At 33.3% G+C, this 25,238-nt stretch overlaps 3 protein-coding genes and 1 long non-coding RNA gene across 4 annotated transcripts; 1 reads left to right on the top strand and 3 right to left on the bottom strand.

The window, feature by feature from the left end:
• Window positions 1–5,695: 5,695 nt before the first annotated feature.
• On the bottom strand, window positions 5,696–10,602 carry LOC139495940 (uncharacterized). Its single transcript, XM_071284367.1, has 3 exons — window positions 9,630–10,602; window positions 7,471–7,654; window positions 5,696–5,977 (listed from the first exon to the last, which is right to left on the bottom strand). The coding sequence occupies exon 1, from the start codon at window positions 10,408–10,410 to the stop codon at window positions 9,661–9,663; it is 750 nt and encodes a 249-aa protein (XP_071140468.1). The 5' UTR covers window positions 10,411–10,602; the 3' UTR covers window positions 5,696–5,977; window positions 7,471–7,654; window positions 9,630–9,660.
• On the bottom strand, window positions 6,417–7,361 carry LOC139494438 (integrase/recombinase xerD homolog). Its single transcript, XM_071282600.1, has one exon. The coding sequence runs from the start codon at window positions 7,359–7,361 to the stop codon at window positions 6,417–6,419; it is 945 nt and encodes a 314-aa protein (XP_071138701.1).
• LOC139494436 (uncharacterized) lies at window positions 7,599–8,432 on the bottom strand. The gene is made up of 2 exons (XM_071282599.1): window positions 7,934–8,432; window positions 7,599–7,654 (listed from the first exon to the last, which is right to left on the bottom strand). The coding sequence occupies exons 1-2, from the start codon at window positions 8,430–8,432 to the stop codon at window positions 7,599–7,601; spliced, it is 555 nt and encodes a 184-aa protein (XP_071138700.1).
• Window positions 10,603–19,737: 9,135 nt separating the features above from the next.
• On the top strand, window positions 19,738–21,933 carry LOC139495944 (uncharacterized). The gene is made up of 2 exons (XR_011657505.1): window positions 19,738–20,069; window positions 21,351–21,933. It is a non-coding gene; the product is annotated as an uncharacterized lncRNA (long non-coding RNA).
• The last annotated feature ends 3,305 nt before the right edge of the window (window positions 21,934–25,238 follow it).

The raw sequence follows: 25,238 nt of genomic DNA, 5'->3' as shown, positions 1-25,238 counted from the left end.
CATAGAAAACTACAGATATTCCTTCCATGCTTTTAATTTTACAAATGTTCAGCTGATATTGAGGAACAATGTGTGTGTTTGCCGTAGACGACTTCATAATAAATAAGGACAATTGTCTAACAACTTAAAAGCAAATAGTAATATGGTAATTGTCATGAAGATAGAATGCATTTGAAGTTGTTTCGTTTATACATTTGTTTTCATTTTGCTTTTAGTTAGTTTTTTATTTGAATATGTACCTGTTTTATTCATAATCACCGAAAATCAGATGGTATAAACAAACTTCGATGCTGTTAACATATTTCTTTATCATTTGTTAAATTCCCCCTTTTACTTCTTAATTAAAAAGCTGACTGTAAAATGATCAACTGTATAAATAGTGATGTTATACCTTTAGACTTTAAATTAAAAGAAATGAATATAATTATTTTTCCAGGATAAATGATTTTCTACAGCCATGGAATATGAAATAATGGGAATTTAATTATTTAACACCTGATCTACTTTTATTAAAAAGAGAATTATATAAGCACGAATCAATTTTTTCAAAACAAAACTGATGAACTTTAAGAGTTAATTAATAATTTATATCTAGTTTCTTAAACATTTTCCTGGATAATTGGTATAATGACCGACATGAATAACGCAACAATAAAGACTTTATAGAATTCAGTGTTGGCTGCAATTTTCAAATCCCCTCTACCGAAGGAAATGCCCGTCACTAGTTAGGTGTATTACAGTTGTGTTCCAACTGTTTATTGTGTTTGAATTTTGATGTTGTCATTGGATAAGGGACTTTCAGATTATAAATTTCCTTGGAGATCGTGTTTTTGTGGGTTTCTTTTTACCTTTTGCAATAGTTTCTCTTACATGAGTTTTTTATGCAATGTCATTATGATTATTCTTTTGTTGACTTGTTTCTACTTATTATAAGGTTTTCTTTGTAGAGAAGGTTCTTGTTTCTTCTTTTGTTTAATGCATTGTTCGGCTATATTTGTTTTATCTGTTAGTTATCTTCATACAACATCGTGTGTAGCATTCATTTTGATTGGATTACGTCACCGATTTGTATTGCATCAATGCACAATTGGAAGGATTTTTCCTTATTCTCAGCTGTAAATCTGATATTATAAAATTAAATGGAAGTGGGTCTGCATTCCTAAGGATGTTAAGTATACAAATACGATGTTTCTTTTCCGACAGATTATTATTTTCAAAATAACAAAACGATCAGGTCATTTTAATCTGAACACATTTACGTAATTTTAGAATGGATAACATGTACGTTACTATTGTTTTTATTTTGTCTGTAATGATCTTAAAGAGTGCAGGTAAGATCATATTTTGGTAATATTACCATTGTTGTTATATCTTCTGAAACAGACAGTTTGACATTATTTTATAAATGATTACTTGTTACATGTTAAACTAATGTATCGATTTATATTTTTAAATGAATTGTTCAAAACTGTATGTTTCTATGGTTGTTTTCTTATTTTTACATGGTCTAGATTGATAATTGTTCATTTTAAAAACAAATAGTTTTTTTAAATGTTTTTTTTTAAACAAAAACTAACCAAAGAGAATGAAACGTTTATGTAATAAGTTCAGACTTCTACTTCCAATATGTGAATTTCTTCGTTCGTGTGTAAATACTATTTGCGCCTTAAATTGAATACTCCAAAAATAAAGGTCACAATAGTTGTAAAACTTGTTCCCATTTTAAAATCAGACAATTTGAGCCATTTGGTCTGTCATTCAGAAGGAATGATGTTAGGACACAAGTCAGTATCCTTGATTTAGATTGTTGACAAACAAACCAAACAGACTATATATATATATAACTTTTGGGACTTTCTGATTACATTTTTGTGCTACATATAAAACTTTTTTTTATTTAAATATATGAAATAGCAAAATGTAGAGCAGGATCTGCTTACCCTTACGGACCATTTGAGACCAACCCCCGTTTCTGGCAGGGTTCAATTTGCTATGTCTTTAGTTTTTTATATTCCTCTGATATCTTTCGCCTTTCTCTTGTTGCAATTATGTATACCGATATAATGTGGAGTGTATCCCATCGCAGTGTTCTCAATAATAGAATAACCCATAACATCTTTGATGCTAAATGATTTTCAGGACAGGTTGCTGACTCTGAATTAGTAATTTAAAGGAAATTTTGCAGGTTTTGATACATATTATTCTACATAGAGATAAACTGTATACAGCAATGTTCAGCTAGTAAGATCTACAAATTAGTAAAACATGATCGAAATGGTCAATTGACCCAAGAATGAGTTGTTGCCCTGTGTCATAGTTAATCACACTTGGCTACAATCATCGTTAGGGTACCTAGTTTAAAAACAAATGTCTGATGACCTCGCCATTTATACCAAGATGCCCAACATGACCTACAAATAGAACGTAGGTGGTAAAATGCAAGTTTTGTCTATTATTTTGAAAACCATTTTAAAGACAGAAAATCTGACAGGATCAAACATGTTTAGAATGTTGAGCTCTACCAATTGTTCATACATTTCAAAACTGTCAGATGACTTTTTATATAAGATTTATTGCCCTTAAATGACACATTTTACCAATTTGTTTTCATTTTTGCCTAGAAGCTACTATCTTGAAAACTATAATAGATACAAACTGACAAATAAACTTTAAGAGGATAATCAAGACAACTTCTTGATATGAGTCAACATGGTCGAAATCGTCAATCGACTTCTTATAAGAGTTATTGCCCTTTGATGTTGATCTTTTCAAATTGTTTTGCTCATTTGCCTTATCTCTTAAAAAACTATATTAGACGGATAGAAATTTAGCTAGGTGAAATTGACCGTTTCAGAATCTAAAGCATCATGGGTAATTTCATTGTTCGTACCCTAAAGTGAAAATAACGTTACGTCATTGGTTGAATTTCCATTGTTTATAACGTTTTAAACCAATCAAAACGCTTTGATGTACGCTTTTGAAAATATTACCCAGGATGCATTAGATTCTGAAACGGCGAATTGATCAGCATAACAAAGTCTACAACGGAGACAATATGGAAGGAAATGGTCAGACGACTCCTTTTTAGAGTAATTGCCCTTTAATGACGATTTTCATTTGTTTTTTCGTTTTGTCATGATACAAATTGATAATAGATCAAGATACACTTTAATTCACAAAAGTCAGCACCAAATCAAGACCTACTAACAAGTCAAATGCTGCCAATATAGTTAAGTAGACTGTGACTCTTTATATGAGTGCTTTTCCTTAAATGAGGATTTTTTTTATTACCGTTTTGTGTTTTAAGCAAACATTAAAGAAAATAGAGAAAACTTAACAGAATAAATTATCAGCAATACAAAATCAATAATGATCAACAAAACAGATTTTTGTCACGAATTCTATTCTTGTCTACAATCTTGGAGAGTTTCCTTTGTTGAATATTCACATTTGCCAAGGTGAGCGACACAGCTGGCTCTTTAGAGCTTCTTGTTTGATTCACGTTGAAAATGGTTAAAGATTCCCATTAAACCGTTAAGTTATACATGAGTGTATCTTCTATGTAATTTCACAGTATGTACTTTTTTCATTTTTTTTTTATTTTTAAAGTAAATACTGTGAAATTATTTAATTAAGGGAAAGTCCGAAACAAAGTATACAACAATAAAAAAAAAGTATCCTTTAAATCCACAATACAACATTTCATTACCACTATGATTAATATTCATATGAACAAGCTAAGGCTGTAACTACAATCTCGTCCCATTTCCACTGAATATGTCATACTGTGGATTCATTTATTTTCGTGGGTGCCAATTTTCGTGGATTGAGGAAAAATTACAAGTTCGTGCATATTTAATTACGTGGTCTTTCCGAAGTATGCATACAAGCCTATGGAAAATTTGGTATTCGCTGAACATTTAATTTCGTGGTTCACCTGTTCCCTAGAAATCCACGAAAATTGGTTTCCAACATAAAATAATGAATCCACAATACCAAGTTAGACTTATCCCCGGGTTAGAACTAACATGAGCAACACGACCGGTACCACCTGTAGAGCAGGATCTGCTTAACCTTCCGGAGCACCCGGGATCACTGCTAGATTTGATTGGGTTCGTACGCGTGTTGCTAATAGTTATCAAAGGTACCAGGATTATAATTTAATACGCCAGACGCGCGTTTCGTCTTCATAAGACTCATCAGTGACGCTCAGATCAAAATAGTTGGAAAGCCAAACAAATACAAAGTTGAAGAGCATTGAGCACCCAACATTCCAAAAATGTTGTGCCAAATACGGCTAAGGTAATCTATTCCTGGGATAAGAAAAGCTTTAGTTTTTCGAAAAATACAAAGTTTTGAAACAGGTAATTTATAAGTCTTTTGTTTTCTATAAAGTGCATTGTGTATTAGTATTTGTCTGTTTGTCTTTTTTTAGCCATGTCATTGTCAATTTATTTTCGACTTAACTTTCACCTCATTATTTAATTAACACTACTATTCAATAAAAGCAACCGTAGTATACCGCTGTTCGAAATTCATAAATCGATTGAGAAAAAAACAAATCCGGGCTACAAACTAAAACTGAGGGAAACACATCAAATATAAGAGGTGAACAACGACACATCAAAAACACTAAAATGGCACACACACAGAAACGAAATATAATATAACAATGGCCATGTTCCTGACTTGGTACAGGACATTTTAAGAAAAATTGGTGGGTTGAACCTGGTTTTAACAATAAGTTGATATCATTTTGTTCTTATACATTAATTACGAAAATATTTACGAAAAACGTATTAAAAGTAAAATCACAAAAATACTGAACTCAGAGGAAAATCAATTCGAAAAGTCCATAATCACATGGCAAAACCAAATAACAAAACGCATCAAAAACGAATGGACAAGAACTGTCATATTCCTGACTTGGTACAGGCATTTTCAAATGTAGTGCATTTTTTTCACTCCATGAAACACAGCAAAAGAAAAAGATAAAACGTCTTGCAAATGAGTCCTAAAACTTTCTTTTTTTTACAGATTGTGGATTGTTGTATAAATGTTTTACCTTCCACGCCAGCTATTGGCCTACAAGTATTCAAGTTAATGCTAATACTAACCTATGGTGTGAAGATCACTGCAAAACTGCTAATATGGATAATACATTTTCGGGAACAATAGTAAGATTATTTTTTAGATATTCAACAAGTTTGAGAGCGTTCATGTAAGCACGAGACTTGTTACAAAAAAGTAAAATCACAAAAAATACTGAACTCCGAGGAAAATTCAAAACGAAAAGTCCTTAATCAAATAGAAAATCACAAAAATACTGAGCTCCGAGGAAAATTCCAATCGGAAAGTCCCTTATCAAAAGCAAAGTCAAAAGCTAAAACACATCAAACGAATGGATAACAACTGATATAAGATTATAAGATTTACTAGTTATTCTCGAAAATACGCTGCAAGCCAAACACACAATCCATTTAAGACCCATATGATCAAAACAAGCTTTTTCTGCGGGATTTCAATGTGTTACATCTACACAATGTTAAATTATTTGCAATCATTAAATCGCTCCCTAACCAAAGCACTCACTACATTAGGAGGTTCGACTGGTATCATCTGGAACAGGAATATCTAACAACAACCTTTTTCATAACAGACTATTTTCTATTGTTATTTTCTAAATTCTCTTCGTTCAAACGAACATAAATTATTTATGTACTAGACTATATAATTTCTATATACCTCGGCCCAATCTTTTTCTTATCTCATTCATATATAAATAACTAAAACACTAGTTTTAGAACTTGTCAGGCACGATGACCATTCTCTTTTATCTAATACCAAATCATTACAATACATGTTTATCAAATGAACAACAAATTACAAATGTTTGTAATTTTGCAAATACAGTCCACATCACAGAATATATATACGTCCTCTGTTTAAATAAACTTAAAAAGGTTGTCTCAACAATCTACAAAAAACAAACAAAAAATGTTACAAAAAATACATTTAATACTGTTTTCGAATCTATATGTGCTTAAGTTTAACTAACAAAAACTACGTGTGTACATGCGAATGGTCAACGCCCTTATCGATAATTTCAATTCGAGTCCACCGTATTTAAATACACTCGGGTTCATAAAACCTGTTACAATTCTATTGTTATATTAATAGAATTATCATACGATAAAATTCTTCCGCCACGTACATAAATATATTTATTTTCTAAATTCTCTTCGTTCAAACGAACATAAATTATTTATGTACTAGACTATATAATTTCTATATACCTCGGCCCAATCTTTTTCTTATCTCATTCATATATAAATAACTAAAACACTAGTTTTAGAACTTGTCAGGCACGATGACCATTCTCGATTGTACAAAGAAAGAAATTGCAGTAATAAATCTTATAAACCTAAAGATTTTGAAACTAATAAGCGTTTTTTCAAATTGTCGCTTATGTAACTGTCTTTCGCAATATCAGATTTCCACCTTCCGTGAATCTTTAATAATCTGTCCGATACACCAGAGTTACTAGCGGCTGAGCAATCGCCTGCCCTAAAACTATGTGTACCAAAAATTCTTGCGTTTAAACCTAACTCCGACAGAGCCTCTTTTAAAATCTCTCTAGTCCTAGTATAAGATAGTTGTATATTCTTTTTTCTCAGCTTACAGTTGTTTGTACTTTTACAATACGATAAAGCTCTGAACACAAAATCATCTGAGGACCTGTCTATTTTAGCTTTATCTAAATAATCACTTAAAATTTTAACAGGACAGTGAGCTTGATCAAGTTTAGCTATCAAAACGTTTTTTCCTTTTCTATAACAATCTGTTTTGCTACTCTCAATATATATGTCAATATGATCGTTTCCGAATGTAATGTTCTTAGCTCTAATCTGGCATAGTTCACTGTACCTTAAAAATCCTGAATAAGCCAGAAAACACATAGCTAATAATCTAAGATTTTTTAACGAACTATTAGCACCGCCAAATTTCTTAAAAAGACTAAGCATGATGTTTGCATTCATCGGTTCTTTTTTCTGAATAGGCCTATTAAGCTTTCTTTTAGATGCCTCAACAATACATTTAACTATATCCGAGGCACATGGGTCTTCAAACCCAGCTAAACTGTGAGCCCACTTTATAGCGTAACATGCAGCTTCTATAGTACTGTAATGTTTAGCACTTTGCATTAAATATTGAAGATATAAACTGACATAGATTTCGTCTGCAGGAAGGACAGACTTGATTTCTGTATACTTTTCAGACCACACTACAAAACGCTTAAAACTGTATACATATTTAACAGTTGTATTTCTGGCTTTTGAGTCAATAACTGAATTCTTCATCTTTCTGAACAAAATCTTAAGTTCTGTGTGCTTTACTTGTGTGTCATTTTTCCAAAATCCCGTTGAAAATATTTTCTGTAAAATAATTATAAATTAAATAAATATTTACCTTGAAATATGCGTAACTGCTCAGCTTACAACAAACAGAAAAAACAGGTCCAGTGACCATAACTATACCCAGTGGTATCTACAGACCATGTGGCCCCAAAAATATCGTCAAGTGACACAACATACACATTAATCAGCTTCTGTAAGCCAACATCTCTGAATAGAGAACCTCCAGTCAGTAAAATCTGCAAAAAATAATAAAAATTTTCACAAATATCAATCAGAAGCTTTCAATCGAACAGCTAAAATTCTACCTTTGAATTTTCCGTTCGCGAAAATAGAATTTAAATTGTTTCCAGAAACTAAAATTCTGTCTACCTCGTTAAATTCGAGCACATCTAACACGTAAGATCTGTGTTCTGTGTTTTCATCAAAAATTAATGGCCAGTAAGGAGACGACGGCCAACTCGGAACTATCAGTGTTCCTTCTGCTTTGCATTTAACCAAGTGGTTTATGCACTTACAAACTAAAGACACAGGTGGTACTAATAGATTGTTTTCTTGTGCCCAGTGGCACGAGAAAGCGTCTACTGCCGAGGAACCAGGGTTCCAGTACAACGAACTAAATTTATCTACTTTGTTATTGTCCATATTAGCAAACCTATCAAAGGTATGAGGACCCCAGAGGTCGTCAAAAAACTGAAAGTACTCTGGAGAAATACCCCAGTCATCAATATCTATAATCCGACTTAAAAAATCAGCCTGCTCGTTCTCTTTTCTGGGTAACCATATAATGTGTAATGTAATGTTTTCAAGTAAACAACACCTATAAATTTCTAAGGACAACTGTTGTAATTCTTGTACTTTGCTACCTTTATTTATGATGCTAACAGCATTCTTGTTATCTGTGTGAAAAGTCACGATACTATTTTGTAAGAGTTTTGAAAAGGCACTGACACATAACTGAATTGCTTTTACTTCTCGCCAAGTAGAACTCCTACCTCGCTCAGTTTCTAACCACATTTTGTGCAAAATGTTTGTTGAATTTTGTATGAAACCAGCAGCACCCGTATCGCTAGCATCTGTGAAAACATGAAAATTTGAAATGTTCTTTACCAGATCAACCGCCTTTAATAAAGGCAAATTATCTCTCCAGAAAATAAGCTCATTGATACAACCTGGATACTTGCCGATGTTTACATATTGATCCCAATAGTCTCTTATATTAATGACTGAAAAAATGTTTCTTGTCATTATCTGGGTAACATTACCTACTGCTGGTGTTAAAGCAATTAACTTACCACATATTTTGGCCAACTGTCGTACCTTTACCCTGTAACTAGAATTTAGTATAAAAGCTACCAAATTCAATATATCATCTATTTTTCTTTGAGGAATTTGCAATTTGCAAGAAATTAAATTCCATAAAAAACCTAACCACTCAACGTGCTGTGCAGGTAACCATACACACTTGTCTTTGTTTGGCACAAAACCAGAAGCAATCAAGTCTGCTTTGATTCTTCGAGCGTGCTTTTCAAATAGTTCATAACTAACTTCGACCCCAAAACCGTCGTCTAAATAAACAGCTACCTTTATGCTAGATTTACGCCAGTGCTTTACCAATTGTCTCACAGTTTTAGTAAATATATACCCGCTTGAACTTAAACCAAATGGCAACACAGTAAAAACATAAAATTCTCCTTCCCACGAAAACCCTAAATACTTTTGATGTTGTTCAAAAATGTTTAAGTGGTGATATCCCGACTTCAAATCAAAGACATATCCATAACAATTCAAAGTAACATATTGTGCTAAAGTTTTCCAATCTTCGAATTTGACTTTGTTTACAATCACTTGTTTATTTACATGTCTTAAATCTAAAATCAATCTGTGTTTACCTTTACCGTTAACTGAAACAGTTAAAGGGTTCACAACGTGTGGCATAATTGATACACGTTTTACTAAACCGCCCGACACAAGCTCTTTAATTGCACTTGAAACAAAATCTGAATGCTCTAACGCAGATTTATTATTTTTAGAAAACATATTTTCGGGCTCTTTTAACAAAGGTATTTTGTAACCATTTTCAATAATATCAACAATAAAACTAGAAGCGTTAATACTTTTCCAAAAGTTTACAGAATTTTTAAGCCTGTCTTTAACAAAAATATCTGAACGACCCTTTTCATATTCAAAATAAGTTTCATAAACATCTTGTACCTGTAAAGTGTCCGTATGAGCGCTGAAATCCTTATGAATTTCCTCTGGGAGCTCCAAATCCAGTCTTGGTGTCTTTTTTGCAATCGGATGCCCAATGTCCAAATAATCCACACCTGAAACACATATCTCCTTCCCTGGACCTTTTGACCTGGTTTCCGTAACCAGGTCTGCTCCCGCGAAAGGGCGGCATGCTGACAGAAACTGGAATTGCGTTATGCGCTGTCTGCGATGTAGAACCGGATGCTTCGGCTGGTCTTTTTCGAACGTTCTGCTTCTTGTCTGCAGATTTAACGGACTTTAACTTTTTCACCGCCCGGGTATCAGCTGCCCTTATCTTCTTTTCATCCTCGGAGTCGCTGGCTAAATCATCGGACAAATATTCTTGTACGGTCTTCCATCCTCCCTCCGACTTGTCAGCAATTCTTATGAGCTTGTTTCTTTTCTTTAGCGTGTTAAGAGCCTCATTCAGAAAGGTTACCGCTTTATCCGACTTGTTTCTCCCTAGATAATCCAACGCCCTCTGTACCAAATCCTGTAAATCTACGTTCAGCTCGTACTGGACCTGATGACCCTTGAATTTGAACGAATTTTCAGCCTTTTTAACCTTTTTCTCCAAAGTATGCGTAGTATCTGTGAAAGATGTTTCAATACCCGACAGTCTAGTATCCATATACGTCTTGAGAAGTGAAAATAAGTCTGCATTAGACATTTCATGCGGATTTCTAGTAGACGTACCTTGTTCACTCGGTAAATCCAAGATTTCCTCCTCCATATCGGACATTGTCAACGTAAGTCTACGGCAATACAGGTTTAACTAACAAAAACTACGTGTGTACATGCGAATGGTCAACGCCCTTATCGATAATTTCAATTCGAGTCCACCGTATTTAAATACACTCGGGTTCATAAAACCTGTTACAATTCTATTGTTATATTAATAGAATTATCATACGATAAAATTCTTCCGCCACGTACATAAATACACTGGGGTAAAGCTGATGACCGTAACTGCATTCACGGTCATCCCAAGATGTCGGATGAAAAATTAGGTCAGTTTCTGTATTGTCTGTTTAAGTGTTTCTATATCATTTTCTTTACAAATTATACATTGAAACGATGTAAATTTATAAAAGAATCACTCGAAAATCACTAATTACTTCCGAGAAATGTGCATGAAACGGGAAATTCGATTTGAAAAAATCGTTAAGATGACCGTAAATCATAATCAAAATATTTTCAAGATGACCGTAACATAAAACAAGGATGACCGTGATTGGTAAAAAGATGACCGTAACTTGTAAAGGATGGCCGTAATTTGTCAAGACTGACTGTAATTTATATAGGACGACCGTAACTTTTATAGGATGACCATCAATTCTAAGAAATATCCGTATTGTATTCAAAGCTTTTTTGTTGAGTTAGTCGATCTCAATAGGGGCTCGGTTAGCGGATATAAATATGTTTCATAAATTTCTTTTTTTAAACTATAATATAATTGGCCATATTTAGGATTTATAACAATAATAGTAAATTGCATATTTCTCGTAAACAATGAAATATTTATTGATATCGACGTTAAAATTTTAACACAAATTGACAGCGATACGACGAAAATTTGAAGAAACATGAATGTGTCCCTAGTACACGGATGCCTCATCTACACTATCATTTTCTATGTTATGTGGACTATGAAAATGGGATAAAACTGTAATTTGGCATTAGAATTAAAAAGATTTTATTATAGGGAAAATGTGTACCAAGTTTCAATTTTATTTAACTTGAAGCTGGACAAACAAACAGACGAACGGAAGAACGTACGCACAGACCAGAAAAACATAATGCCAATAAATGGAGCATTAAAAACATTAATAATACATACGAATATTTGGTAATCGAGCCCATGTGTATGGTTCCAGAGGAAGCAGATTAAAATCTTAATTTGTCTTGATATATGCAGGCGGCAACACTTTTGAAATAGAACAAAAGAATCGAAGCTCTGTGTTTATCGAGAAAGCGATAAATGTTAACTGTAATGTTTGATATAGTAACAAAATTTTAAAAAGTTAATAGAAACAAATAAAACGACAATTTTCTTATTTTAAAAACACCATTTGCATAAGTTTTCAATGTATCTATTACATAGTAATGCAAAACAATAAGATATCAAGTCGACGACATGGTTCTTATCGGGGCCTTTTATAGCTGACTATGCGGTATGGGCTTTGCTCATTGTTGAAGGCCTTACGGTTACCTATAGTTGTTAATGTTTGTGTCATGTTGGTCTTTTCTGGATAGTTGTCTCATTGGCAATAATACCACATCTTCTTTTTTATATATAGTATCTATAAGTTAGATGTAGAAAATGCATAACCTCCGATTTTTTTTATCACGGACGAAGAACATATCTTGGATGATGAAAATGGATATCTTCGAAAAAATATGATTTTCTTGTTTGTGATAACTAGGGTTTATAATCTTCAACCACTAAAATTGTTTAGTCTGCCCTTCCACGAAATATTTAATTAGAATTTTTTTAAATGCTTAAGAATTTTCAAAAATTCCATCTGACATCCGAACAGACAATATTTTTAAGTTGAATCAATGCAGACAAGATCATTAACTAATGCTCATTAGCTAGTAGATACATTTGTCTTTTAAAATATAACTGACATATAACAATCGATCGTAATGGTGCTATGTGGATAAATTTATCAGTTTTCAAGAGCAAAATTGGCAGAGCGTCATCCCTACAATGGCTTCCATTTCTATGATTGTGAGCATGAACTGGCGTAATGGGGAGATAATTTTGAAGAAGTAGAATCCTGACTGTATGAATAACATTTCTGTATACATTGTATATACAAATTGACAACGTTCCACCTTGTGATACGCTTTTCGTACAATACTATTTTAAGGATCTACTAGAAATGCTGGAGCTCACCTTCACTAGTTTATTCGGATGATATTTTCAAAATATTTCTGTTATTTTATTTGCACGACAAAATGAAAGACGATATAATATCAATGGGTGTACATGCAATTTTTTGGCATTTTTAAAAATGTGTATGTATTATATGTCATTAAAAGGAATCGAAGAAACAAAACAAACAATCTTTTGTCGAGCAGTTGAACTGTGCACCGCATTTTTTTCATTATGCTTGTAAGGTGTCATTTTATCGCGCTTTTGTAGCATGTTTTCCCTTCCTGTTCATTTGCATGTCTTTTGGCAAATTCATTTTAAAAATTAAACCCTCTACTGTAAAAAAAGATACATATGGTAATCTTTGCATTTGAAGCACGTCTTATTTTCTTCTACCTATAGGATAAAACTCTCATATTAATATGTGTATACCAACACGATTAATCATTTGATACAAAAAGATAGATATATAAATACGGATATTTCTTAGAATTGAGGGTGATCCTTTAAAAGTTACGGTCATCATTTACAAATTACGGTCATCTTAAAAGCAGTTACGGTCACCCTTGTTATGAATCGCTGATTCTGTTACGGTCATCTCGATTGTGATTTACGGTCATCTTGGCGATTTTTTCAAATCGAATTTCCCGTTTCATGCACATTTCTCAGAAGTAATTAGTGATCTTCGAGTGATTCTTTTATAAATTTACATCGTTTCAATGTATGATTTGTAAAGAAAATGATATAGAAACACTTTAACAGACAATACAGAAACTGACCTAATTTTTCATCCGACATCTTGGGATGACCGTGAATGCAGTTACGGTCATCAGCTTTACCCCAGTGAAATATATATATCAGGCTAACTTATATCTTTAGCCATCGTCAAAACCTTGCAGAAGGGGAAAAACGCAATCGAATCATAAAAGATTAGAAATTTCACTATCCAAAAAAAAACTAATCGAAGGGAGATTTCAGTATCAAATAAATTATTCAAGGAAAATGCTAAAGGGTGAAAAAGAACAGTTCTGAACAACTTTAGTTATTAATATAGACTGTTACATGGCATTTTCCATATTGGCCGTGGTATCAGCCCTAGACTCTCATATCAAGCCAGAGAGCTTTTAGACGAGAAGATTTTTTAAATGACATTTAGTAATCTATTTATCTCATATTTACAAGCTGGAGAAAAAAGAAAGCATATATCAAATAATGTTTAATATTTTTAACAAAAATGTATCACAGTTAGTTAACAAAATTCGTATCACAGGGTGAACAAAACGTTTTGTGAAAAGTTTAACAAATAAATAACAATAAACATATTATTTCTTATTGTTATAAAAATTTCAAATTAGTGCTGAGGAAGAATACACGTATTGTTATTTGGAAATCTGTTCTGCTTGAACTTTCGATGTCATACAACAATCACTTTTCCATTGTGGCGTCATATATTTTCTATTATGGCGTTAAAACTTTACGGGGACTTTTGTGATGTCCAGTAATGGCGGACAAATAACTATTTCCACTGGTGATTTTTACATTTTTCTTCGATCAGCAGATTCATAACTTTGTATTGATTTACAGACTTCATTGGGTTTTTTTCATTGTATTCTCATTTTTCATTTATTGTATGTTTTACTTGAAACGTCATTTGAAACTCGAAGAAACTTCTCCTGATCGACTAGCTGCACGGATGACATCTTGTTTACAAATAGTTTTTGATTGACAGGTTTGTACAGGAAGTCAAATTCTGGGGTTCGGTATGGATTTCGAGGGCTAATATTGTTATTGGCCCTGAGATCGAATAACCAATCTTGACTTCCGGCTATTATTTGCCAGGCTAAAACGTACATAATAGAACAAAAAAAGTAAAACCACAAAAATTTCGAGGAAAATTCAATCGAAAAGTCCCTAATCAAATGAAAAAAAACCATCAAACGAATAGACAACAACTGTCATATTACTGACTTGGTACAGGCATTTTCAAATGTAGAAAATGGTGGATTGAACCGGGTTTATACCGCTAAACTTCTCACTTGTATGACAGTCGCATCAAATTGTGTGATAAATGTAATTAACTCACAGTTTTCTTATTTATACAAATAGTTACATGTATGTACATGTATGACTGAATTTGTTTAATATCTTTACCACGTTAATTGCGGACAACTTCTGAGAAAAAAATAAATGACACTTTTTAAAGGTTTGTCTTTAATTTGTTTGCTTGTATTTGAATTGAGAATGGAAATAGGGAATATGTCAAAGTGACAACAACCCGACCATAGAAAAGACAGCAGCAAAAGGTCACCAATAGGTCTTCAATGCAGCGAGACATTCCCGCACCCGGAGGCGTCCTTCAGCTGGCCCCTAAACAAATATCTGTACTAGTTCAGTGAAAATTAACACTTTTAACCTTCGTTTTGATACAGCAATTTGCACTTTTAATCTAAAAGTATCGTCCCTTAAAAGTTTTTTGGTGAGTCAGTAAAGCCATTTCACAAACTATTCACTTCCATCGTAGTAACTATAAATGTAAGCCAGATATTTCAAATCCCTAGGCTACATTACAACTGTTCTCAATCGAATCAATAATACCAATATAGACCTCATTTATTGGTCCAGGTAAATAAATGTAGCGTAGATATCATGGTTACAATGCTTCACGCCATACACTTGCTTAAAAAGAGCATCAGTCGGAAAGAGTTTGAAAAAATTAAAAAGTTTGACATCGAATTTTAACAATGAAAAGATGTAATTTAATTCAAACCACTCATAGCAGTTCACCGCAGCTGTTTGTGTCAGTTCCATTGTGAATGCATAGAAACGCAGCTACGTTGTAAAATTTGAGTGATGAAAAATATCCAAAATTTCTATTCATACTGGTATTAACTGCTCTTTTAATTTCAGCCGTACATATCATTTTTTTTATTGTGTTTTGTATTGTTTTTCATAACGAGACAACGCCTTCGTAATAATTGATTTATTGATTTGTGATTACTTAAAGTCGAATCTTCATAAAAAGTTATATAGCTGCGATACTTCGTAAGAACGTTCTGGGTCGAATTCGATAATAATAGTTTCTGTTACCTGTTACCTAATCTATACGTTCAAATCTGTCAGACGGACCACCAAACGGTGTATTTGCAATTTGCTATAGGCACGGTTCATAATCACATCTTCTGAAGTCAATCTTTGACCAAAATAATTTATCTACAAAGTAATTCCCGGCTGTAGTATAAGAAAACCAGAACTGATTCCCACAGAAAGATTGTGAAAGCAGAGAAACTGTGCACCTTAAAATTAGCATTTCTATCAAATGAAAATACGAGTACTAAAAATACAGGCTGAAATAAGGCATATGGACCTTAATTCAGTCAAAGACCCGTATACTGCACGTTTTAGTATATAAGTCGTCGAAATAAAAATGTTAGATCTGTAAATTTGCGTAAGCAAATTATTTTTTTCTTCCCTTGCTGGGATTAGAACTCATGCTATTGAGATATCGTGGCACCAAATTGCGTTGCACTGTGCCCGACGCGCTAAACCACTCGACCACCTAGGCTCTTCAATAATAAGGCTTTCGGTGATCGGAAGTTACCTTTCCTCATCATTTGTAATCTAGGGTCGTAACACAATACATGATATAGGAGGCATGAAGATGGAATTGTTACAGATCAGCTGCATTATCTATTGTGCAGGATCCTACAAATGTAAGATGTAAGATACAGTCGCAGAATGAATGAAAATCAGGTTCAATCCAACATATTTTCTTAAAATGTCCTGTACCAATTAGGAACGATAGCAGTTGTTGTCAAAAAGTCCGTTTCTATGTATTCTGGTGTTTGTTTTTGAAGCTGTGCAGTGTCTCTGTTGTTCTGTTGATTTCCGCTTATAGTCAGTGATGTGTTTCCCTCTGTTATGGTTTGTTACCCGGATTTGTTTAAGTTAAATTGATTTACGACTATTAAACAGTGGTATAATACTGTTCCCTTTTATTTATTTATTCAAATAATTTTGTTATTGCCTCGATAGTTGAAATTTAAAGAGTTCGTATGATAGGTGACTATCACGGTTTGAAAAAAAAACTAAATAAACATGTCGTAAATATTAGGGCAGCTCAAGTAAATATTCTGGACAACCATCGGAAGTACACATAAAGGCAACATATTTAGTTAATATTAAATTTTGAATAGCATACCATTATTTAAATATATAAGGAAACCGTATGCTGTGTAATTATATTTCAGTCAGACTTTTGTTATTGTCGAAAAACGACACCAAATTCGAACCAACAGAAAGCAGCTAATGAATGCACTAGTTATTGTCCAGGTAACTCAGTAGAAATTTGTGGACGTTCTTTTGACCGTGTTACAGTTTCTGAAATAGGTAATTATTTATTAATGTACACCAGAGTAAGTCATTCGTCACAACTCGGTCGATTCCGTACCTCATCTAACGGATAGAAGGAGAGTAACGAAGTCACACGAGGATTTCCGATTGTAGAGTAAGTCATTCGTCACAACTCGGCCGATTCCGTACCTCATCTAACGGATAGAAGGATAGTAGCGGAGTCACCCGAGGATTGCCGATTGTAGAGTAAGTCATTCGTCACAACTCGGTCGATTCCGTACCTCATCTAACGGATAGAAGGAGAGTAGCGGAGTCACCCGAGGATTGCCGATTGTAGAGTAAGTCATTCGTCACAACTCGGTCGATTCCGTACCTCATCTAACTGACGGAAGGAGAGTAGCGGAGTCACCCGAGGATTGCCGATTGTAGAGTTAGTTTATTCAATTGAATTGGTATCCGAATAACAAGAACTTGCATTCACAATTCTGACAATTATATTTGTATTCAGATTTTCCCGTACTCGCAATAGTCATTGTCATATTTTGGTCTGTCATGTCGAAATCGCAATAACGAAAGGAAATAATATTTATATCTAAGTTAAGCAACACATAATAATTTAAAGTAAAACAACTAAAACATACTAACAATACACAACGATGGTATTGTAGATGTATTTAAAAGAATGAAACAAGAATAACGTGCACAATTACTTAAATACAATTAAAATTGAGAATGGAAATAGGGAATGTGTCAAAGAGACAACAACCCGACCAGAAGATAATTGTATATAAAAAAGTCCAGATTTATTTCTGCAACTTTTGAAATGTTTATCATCTAAAGTTTTGTGAATCAAAATACATGCTTTTAAACCTTTTTTTACTCAGTACAAGAGGTTAGTCATGTGCGAATCTGTTTAAGAATGATGCTGATACTGAATTTGTCGATTTCCTATTCTTTTTATGATATTTAGATGTTTGCATTAAGAATATATAGCTGTAACGGAAAGGATAGATCTACAAAATTTTAATTTTATATATGTATTCTGTGTTTGTTGACTGTTGTTTGTCTTTTAGTCATTTCTCGTTTTTGCCTTCATTTGTCAGTTTGATTTCGACTTTGGTATATTTCGGCCCTCTTTTATATCTAAAACATTATGTATCATGTTTATGTATAAATCAAATTTTGTTACAAACTTGCTATGAAATTTTTGACATCGAAATCGTAAAATTGCATTGTCAATTCCAGTTGGATAAAGTAGTCGGATGAACGCAACTAGGAATGGTTCTTTAATCATTTCATGTAATGCAATAACACATCATGTTCTATGTTCACATGAATAATCATTGATATGCTCGTGATTAGAAATTAACGTTGAAATTTTGAAGCGCTAGGATTTTTCGACCTCATTAATTAATATTTAGCTCACCTGCCCCGAAGGGCCAAGTGAGCTTTTCTCATCACTTGGCGTCCGTCGTCCGTCGTCGTCCGTCCGTCGTCGTTAACTTTTACAAAAATCTTCTCCTCTAAAAGAACTGTTAATCAGGTCAAAATCTATCTGCCCTGAAATTTCAGGTTGCTGCCCCTGAATTGGTAATTTTAAGGAAATTTTGCTGTTTTTGGTTATTATCTTGAATATTATTATAGATAGAGATAAACTGTAAACAGTAATAATGTTTAGCAATGTAAGATTTACAAAAAAGTCAACTTGACCAAAGTGGTCAGTTGACCCCTTTAGGAGTTATTGCCCTTTATAGTCAATTTTTAACCATTTTTCGTAAAATCTTAGTAATCTTTTAGAAAAATCTTCTCCTCTGAAAATACTGGCCAAATTAAATTAAACTTGGCCACAATCATCATTGGGGTATTTTGTTTAAAAAATGTGTCTGGTTACTCGGCCAACCAACCAAGATGGCCGCCATAACTAAAAATAGAACATAGGGGTAAAAAGCAGTTTTTGGCTTATAACTCAAAAACCGAAGTATTAAGAGCAAATCTGACATGAAGTGAATTTGTTCATCAGGTCAAAATCTATCTGCCTTGGAATTTTCAGATTAATCATGTTAATCGTATAACCGGTTGTTAGGCTGCTGCCCCTGAATTGGTAATTTTAGGAAATTTTGCTGTTTTTTGTTATTATCTTGAATATTATTGTAGATAGAGATAAACTGTAAACAGCAATAATGTACAGCAAAGTAAGACCTAAAAATAAGTTAAACATGACAAAAATGGTCAATTGACCCCCTAAAGAGTTATTGCCCTTCATAGTCAATTTTTAACAATTTTCATAAAATTTGTAGATTTTCACTAACAATTTCCACTGAAACTACTGGTCCAAGTTCATTATAGATTGAGACAATTGTAAGCAGCAAGAATGTTTAGTAAAGTTAGATCTACAATCACATCACCATCACCAAAACACAATTTTGTCATGAATCCATTTGTGTCCTTTGTTTAATATTCACATAGACTTAATATTCACATAGACCAAGGTGAGCGACACAGGCTCTTTAGAGCCTCTAGTTAATTATCTTTACTAAATTTGGCTACAATTTCTGGAATTTTGCTTCCTCGATGCTCTTTATATCCATACTTTATTAAGCCTTCTGAACTGGTTTATTTGCCATCAGTGATGACGTTGTTGAATGTTAAGCCTGGTTTCTATGATGAGTTTATTTTAATTACTGTCATCTCCCATTTGATTGACTTAAACGTACAATTCATTATCTATTACGAAAAAAATAAGACATTTTAATAGTCATCTGTCATGTTTGAATGTCAACTTTTTGTAGATATCTTGTTTAAAAAAATGTCAATAAATTATTCCTTTCTCACAGATCGGACAACTCCCACAGTGACTACTACAATTTCTCAAATAACTACACTAACATCACTGGCGATAGCATCATCGCTTACAACAACAAATATTGATATGAGAACTACAGACACAGCGACCTCTACAATTTCTCAAATAACTACCGCAACGTCAACGGCTATAGAAGAATCGCTTACTACAACCACCACAGAAATGAAAACTACTGACACATCTCCAGCAGTAGTCACGACGGAATCGTTCAGAACATCTTCTGAACATCTCCCATATTCAATTTCAACTGTAACGAGTCAGACTTCAACATATACAAACACAGATGTAGCTCTTTCAACAACTGACAGTAAGTCTTTGTAGCTACATGTATTTGAAACACAATGTAAATATAAAAATATGAACTCCAAGTTAAATTCAAAAGGTCAATAAAAAAAATGAACGTTGCCATGGACTTTGTCCACAGTGGAACGTTTGGAAAATAACTATTGCAGATGGGATATGGCATAATACTTGCTGCGTGGCATTCTTGACCTTAAAAGACATTTCAAAGAAACTTATTCTTGTCTCTATCTGCATTAAATTAGATGCCACTCACAACATGTATTCTGAGGATTTATTGCATGTGAGGCAGATAGGAAACATAGGTGGACATAAAAAAATGATAAACAATCTAACTAATTTCAAAGTGAAAGGGGATATAATAATGTCAAAATAGATGATAAGGTTGCTGATGCATTTTTAATTGATCGTACTGAATTTACAAAAAACAAATCTAAGGAAAAAAATAATTATTCTCTAATTTTTAATGAATCAATATATTCGCTGACCATAGACATGATATACTTTGGTCACAAATCACCATAAGAGCTACGGTTCCACAGCTACTATTACATGTATTATTGATGTTGTATCAGGGTAAGATTTTGTAAGACTATGAACAAGACTGAATGGATAAAAATCATTTGTCAAAAAACACTTGAGACATGCAAATGAACTCATCACAAATACAATGTAAGGTGACATAGCAATTCTCAAGGGCGTCAGATTAGAGGATTTTGTTGGCAGGATTGTGCATCTGTTGCCAACTCTACATAAGACCATTGATATAGTGCTAGCTCTCTCGGAGTATCTGTTAAAATACATCCTGTTTGATTTTGTTTACTTGTTGTTTTATTGTTGTTTGTTGGTTTTTTTTGGGGGGGGGTAGAGGGGGGAGGTTGATGTTGATTAATCTGTATACTGTTTCTTTTGAACTTTGCGTTTGTTTTTGTGTTTTTTTGTAAATTGATATTCGAATGTCTCCTGTGTATGTTCGGCCTCTTTATCTTTTACTTTTTATTAACTTGTCAGCTAAAGTTATTTTAGATGTTATCTTCTGAATAATTTAGGAACTAAAACGTAGCACTCAGAGATGAATATGCCCATAGGTCTTTAGTTTTTTTTTTTTTAAATGTTTTCAATTTGTCATTTCGGTGCTTTTTATAGCCGACGGTAAATTCTTGTATCATGTTTGAATACGGTACGATAACCTATTAGCTGTATCTGTGTCATTTTGGTCCCTTCGAAAGAGTTTTCTCCTTGGCAATCATACCACGTATTCTTTCTTATATCTTTTGTTTTATTTCAGGAGTCAATCAAAAGAAAATGTTATGCGAATGTCCACAAAGCTTAGTTAATACAAAATGGCATTTTCTTGATGAAATGGATATAACAGACTCAGAAGCAACAGAAATAATCCTCCAACATTTTTATCAGAATATATTACCAGAAATAACTGTGGACAAAAAATCAGTAACAAAAGAGGTTCGAAAAAGGACCTCAGCAGTTAACAAAACACAACCTGCTCAATTTATTGGATGGGGATGTATTGTATTTCTCATTTTCCCTGTGGTTATTTTGGTCTCTATAGACTTGCTTAATTGTTGCATTTACTTCCAGAGGAGACGCTCTCGTCGCAACAAACGCAACCAAATTAACTCAATGTAAGACAACAAACATCGCAAAGAAGGCACAAAGCCTATGCAAAATATGAATTCGGCCGAAAAACATGGTCAGTTGATGTAGCAATAATTATCAACCTGATGAGAAAAACCTGGATCATATAGATACATTGCTTACTAGAATGACTTTCAGATACATATGCACTTTACTTTTCGACATTTGTGAAATAAAATATTAAAGACAGTACTCAATTAAAAAATTGATATATATATATATAGTCTTAAAATACAGGACAATGGCTCAGCCGTCTGCAATGCATACATTGAGTAAATCTACAATTTTGTAACATGTCTTGTATTTGTTTTCATAGAACGAATACACATAACTTAAACAAGTGCAAAAGCATTTGCTACTGTACCTTTAAAAACTTACAGTTCACTAAAATAAATGTCCAAATAGCTGAAATGATAAAACAAAACATGCAGTTTAATCTGCATAAGAATTTTGAAGAATTATAATTGTATTTATCCATATACAAAAATAAACAAATGAATATTCAGAAATAAACATTGTTTATGATGTAAGACAAGAACATATTCTCTATGACTTATGACAAGAACATGAACTATATTCTACGCTATATATATATAGCATAATTATTATAGTGGAAAAATTATACTAATTGAGTGATGTATTTGTACTTATAGTTGGAGACAAACATGTTTCGAGTTCATGATAACACGGTTACTAGTCTATGGAAAGTGGTAATAGATTAAATCCTTTCTTTTGCGAGATAGCAATTTTCTGTGTAATCAATGTGCATTAAGGAGGGTTGAGATCTAAAAAAATATGTTTAACACCGCCGCAATTTTGCGCCTGTCCCAAGTCAGGAGCCTCTTGCCTTTGTGAGTCTTGTATGATTTTTAATTTTAGTATATTGTGTATCATTCGGAGTTTAGTATGACGTCCATTATCACTGAACTAGTATACATATTTGTTTAGGGGCCAGCTCAAGGACGCCTCCGGGTGCGGGAGTTTCTCGCTGCATTGTAGACTCATTGGTGGCCTTCGGCTGTTGTCTGCTCTATGGTCGAATTGTTCTCTCTTTGACACATTGCCCATTCCATTCTCAATTTTATAAAGGGAAACCACAAAAAAATGTTTGAATTTTTAAGGACAAAAGATGCTTTTCTTTTATGGGATTGCTTTCTTTTTAAGAACAAAAAAGGAAAGTATTTAACAGGACTATAATGCTGTCTTTTTGTACTGTCCTGAACTATTTTACATATTTGTTGTTATTCTGTTGTTAACATATCGAAACGTACCATTCTTTTAAGTCTTTATGTATGCTCTATCCTGAATGTTCTTGCATTTATTTGTACTGTATTCCTGTCATTCAATGTATTCATTTTAGTAGTATCATATTTAACATTGCCATCGAGGTTTGGCTAGCCACAAAACAAGGTTCAATACACTATTTTTCTTAAAATGTCCTTTACCGAGTCAGGAAAATGGCGATTGATATCTAATAGTTTGTTTCTATTTATGTTGCATTTACCTTATGTTGGAGAAGAACGGGTATTTCCAAGCTTTTAAGTGCCCAGTAGAAGCCATTGACATGAGATGGATACAACATCCGTTGCGTCCAATAATATTCATGAAAAACGATAATTTCCACTAGAAGAATAAGCTATTGACAACAGAAGAATAAAACATCACAGTAACTTACTATTACCTAAATTGATGATTGACGAGGATTTCGACTAGTAAGTGTACGCTTATGACCACAGAATAGTACACTATCGGTTTATTTGCCTTATACTGATGTTTTCACAACAGCAACTCGTATCCATATCTAGTTGGAATATATTTAGGAGCGTTATTTGAATCGCCATTCTAATATTGATTCAAAACGTCAAAAGTCAAAGAACAAAGGAGAAAAGACGAAATAGTCGGCCACAAAACAATCCAAGATATAACTACAAAAACCGAGTATAGCCGGGCCTTCAGAATGGAAAGCATTTCATGCTTAACTAGTATCATCATACTTACAAAGACAATACACTGCGCTTCGCTGAAAAGCCAAAATACCTTATTATAACCAATCAGTATAAGATTAATAAGAAGTGCAAATGAGACAAATATCAACTATAGACCGAATGCAAGCAAACCATGTTACCCTATATAGCTACAGTTTTTAAATGTGCAAAACCGATACCGAATAAAAAATGTTTCTCATTCAAACAAAATAACAAAAGGCTTAAATTAAGTCAAAAACAATTGAGGAAAAAAGACATGACCGATAGCAATTTTAATTTAATTGCAGTATCTTGACATGGGACATGTAACAAAGACAGTGGCAAGGTATACTATTCTGTGAGCGTCCAAGCATTCTCTGCCCTGGGACTATTTTTAGTTTCTTAGTATTCATATATCACATGCAAGTCACTGATTGGATTTTTCAATTTTACTTTATTTCTTCTTCCAATTAGCTCAAGACAAAATTATATTTCATGAACATCTTCGTATATTTTAGTTAATTCTTGATGGATTAGTGTCACGTGGACATAATATAACAGTACATGACAGCGCAGAATCCGTTGTACAAGGTATACTTCAGCGCCGAGAAGGCTGTGTTACTGCTAACTCAGACTTCCGTAAGGAGGGATTGTCCGATGGATTTTGATAAAACAAACATTTCAATTTTGTTTTTTATATGCATAAAAAACGATGAATATCTATGATACATTGATACATGTATACATTGGTAAGAGGTTTAGGGGGAGGGTTGAGATCTCATCAACATGTTTAACCCCGCTGCATTTTTGCGCCTGTCCCAAGTCAGGAGCCTCTGCCCTTTGTTAGTCTTGTATTAATTTTAGTTTTAGTTTCTTGTGTACACTTTGGAGTTTAGTAGGGCGTTCATTATCACTGAACTAGTATATATATTTGTTTAGGGGCCAGCTGAAGGACGCCTCAGGGTGCGGGAATTTCTCGCTGCTTTGAAGACCTGTAGGTGACCTTCTGCTGTTGTCTGTTCTATGGTCGGTTGTTGTCTCGTTGACACATTCTCCATTTTCATTCTCAATTATATATATAGACCACTTTACGACACACGTTATTCGTCGGATAATTCTTGGTTGTTCAAGGCTTACACCATGATTTATAAACACTTCGTCCCAAATTTAGACCTACAATATTAAATATAGGCTTAATAGAACATAGCTTCCTAAGTCGAGTAAAACTTTCCTCGTCATTTTTATCTAGGGTTTTAAATTAACTCATCATAGATACCAGGATTAAATTTTGTATTTACGCCAGACACGCGTTTCGTCTACAAAATACTCCCAATGACGCTCAAATCCAAAAAAAGTTAAAAAGGCCAAATAAAGTACGAAGATGAATAGCATTGAGGACCAAATTTCCGAAATGTTTTTTCCAAATACAGCTAAGGTAATCTATTACTGATGTACAAAACACTTAGTATTTCAAAAATTCCAAAGGTTTTGTAAACAGTTAATTCATGAATATGACCATATCAATGATATTACATGTCAGATCAGAAGTGCTGACT

Source organism: Mytilus edulis, chromosome 11 (genome assembly GCF_963676685.1).
Source record: "Mytilus edulis chromosome 11, xbMytEdul2.2, whole genome shotgun sequence".
NCBI classification, from domain to species: Eukaryota; Metazoa; Mollusca; class Bivalvia; order Mytilida; family Mytilidae; genus Mytilus; species Mytilus edulis.
Note: the sequence above shows the minus strand (reverse complement) of the source record. Positions and strands in the feature narration are given on the sequence as shown.

Bases quoted from the DNA above. Each gene is read 5' to 3' on its own strand.
- LOC139494438 (XM_071282600.1), bottom strand. From the start codon at position 7,361: ATGAAGAATTCAGTTATTGACTCAAAAGCCAGAAATACAACTGTTAAA.
- LOC139494436 (XM_071282599.1), bottom strand. From the start codon at position 8,432: ATGTGGTTAGAAACTGAGCGAGGTAGGAGTTCTACTTGGCGAGAAGTA. The intron at 7,655-7,933 runs GTAAGTGCATAA...TATTTTTTGCAG, and splicing joins ACCACCTGTGTCTTTAGTTT to ATTTTACTGACTGGAGGTTC.
- LOC139495940 (XM_071284367.1), bottom strand. From the start codon at position 10,410: ATGTCCGATATGGAGGAGGAAATCTTGGATTTACCGAGTGAACAAGGT.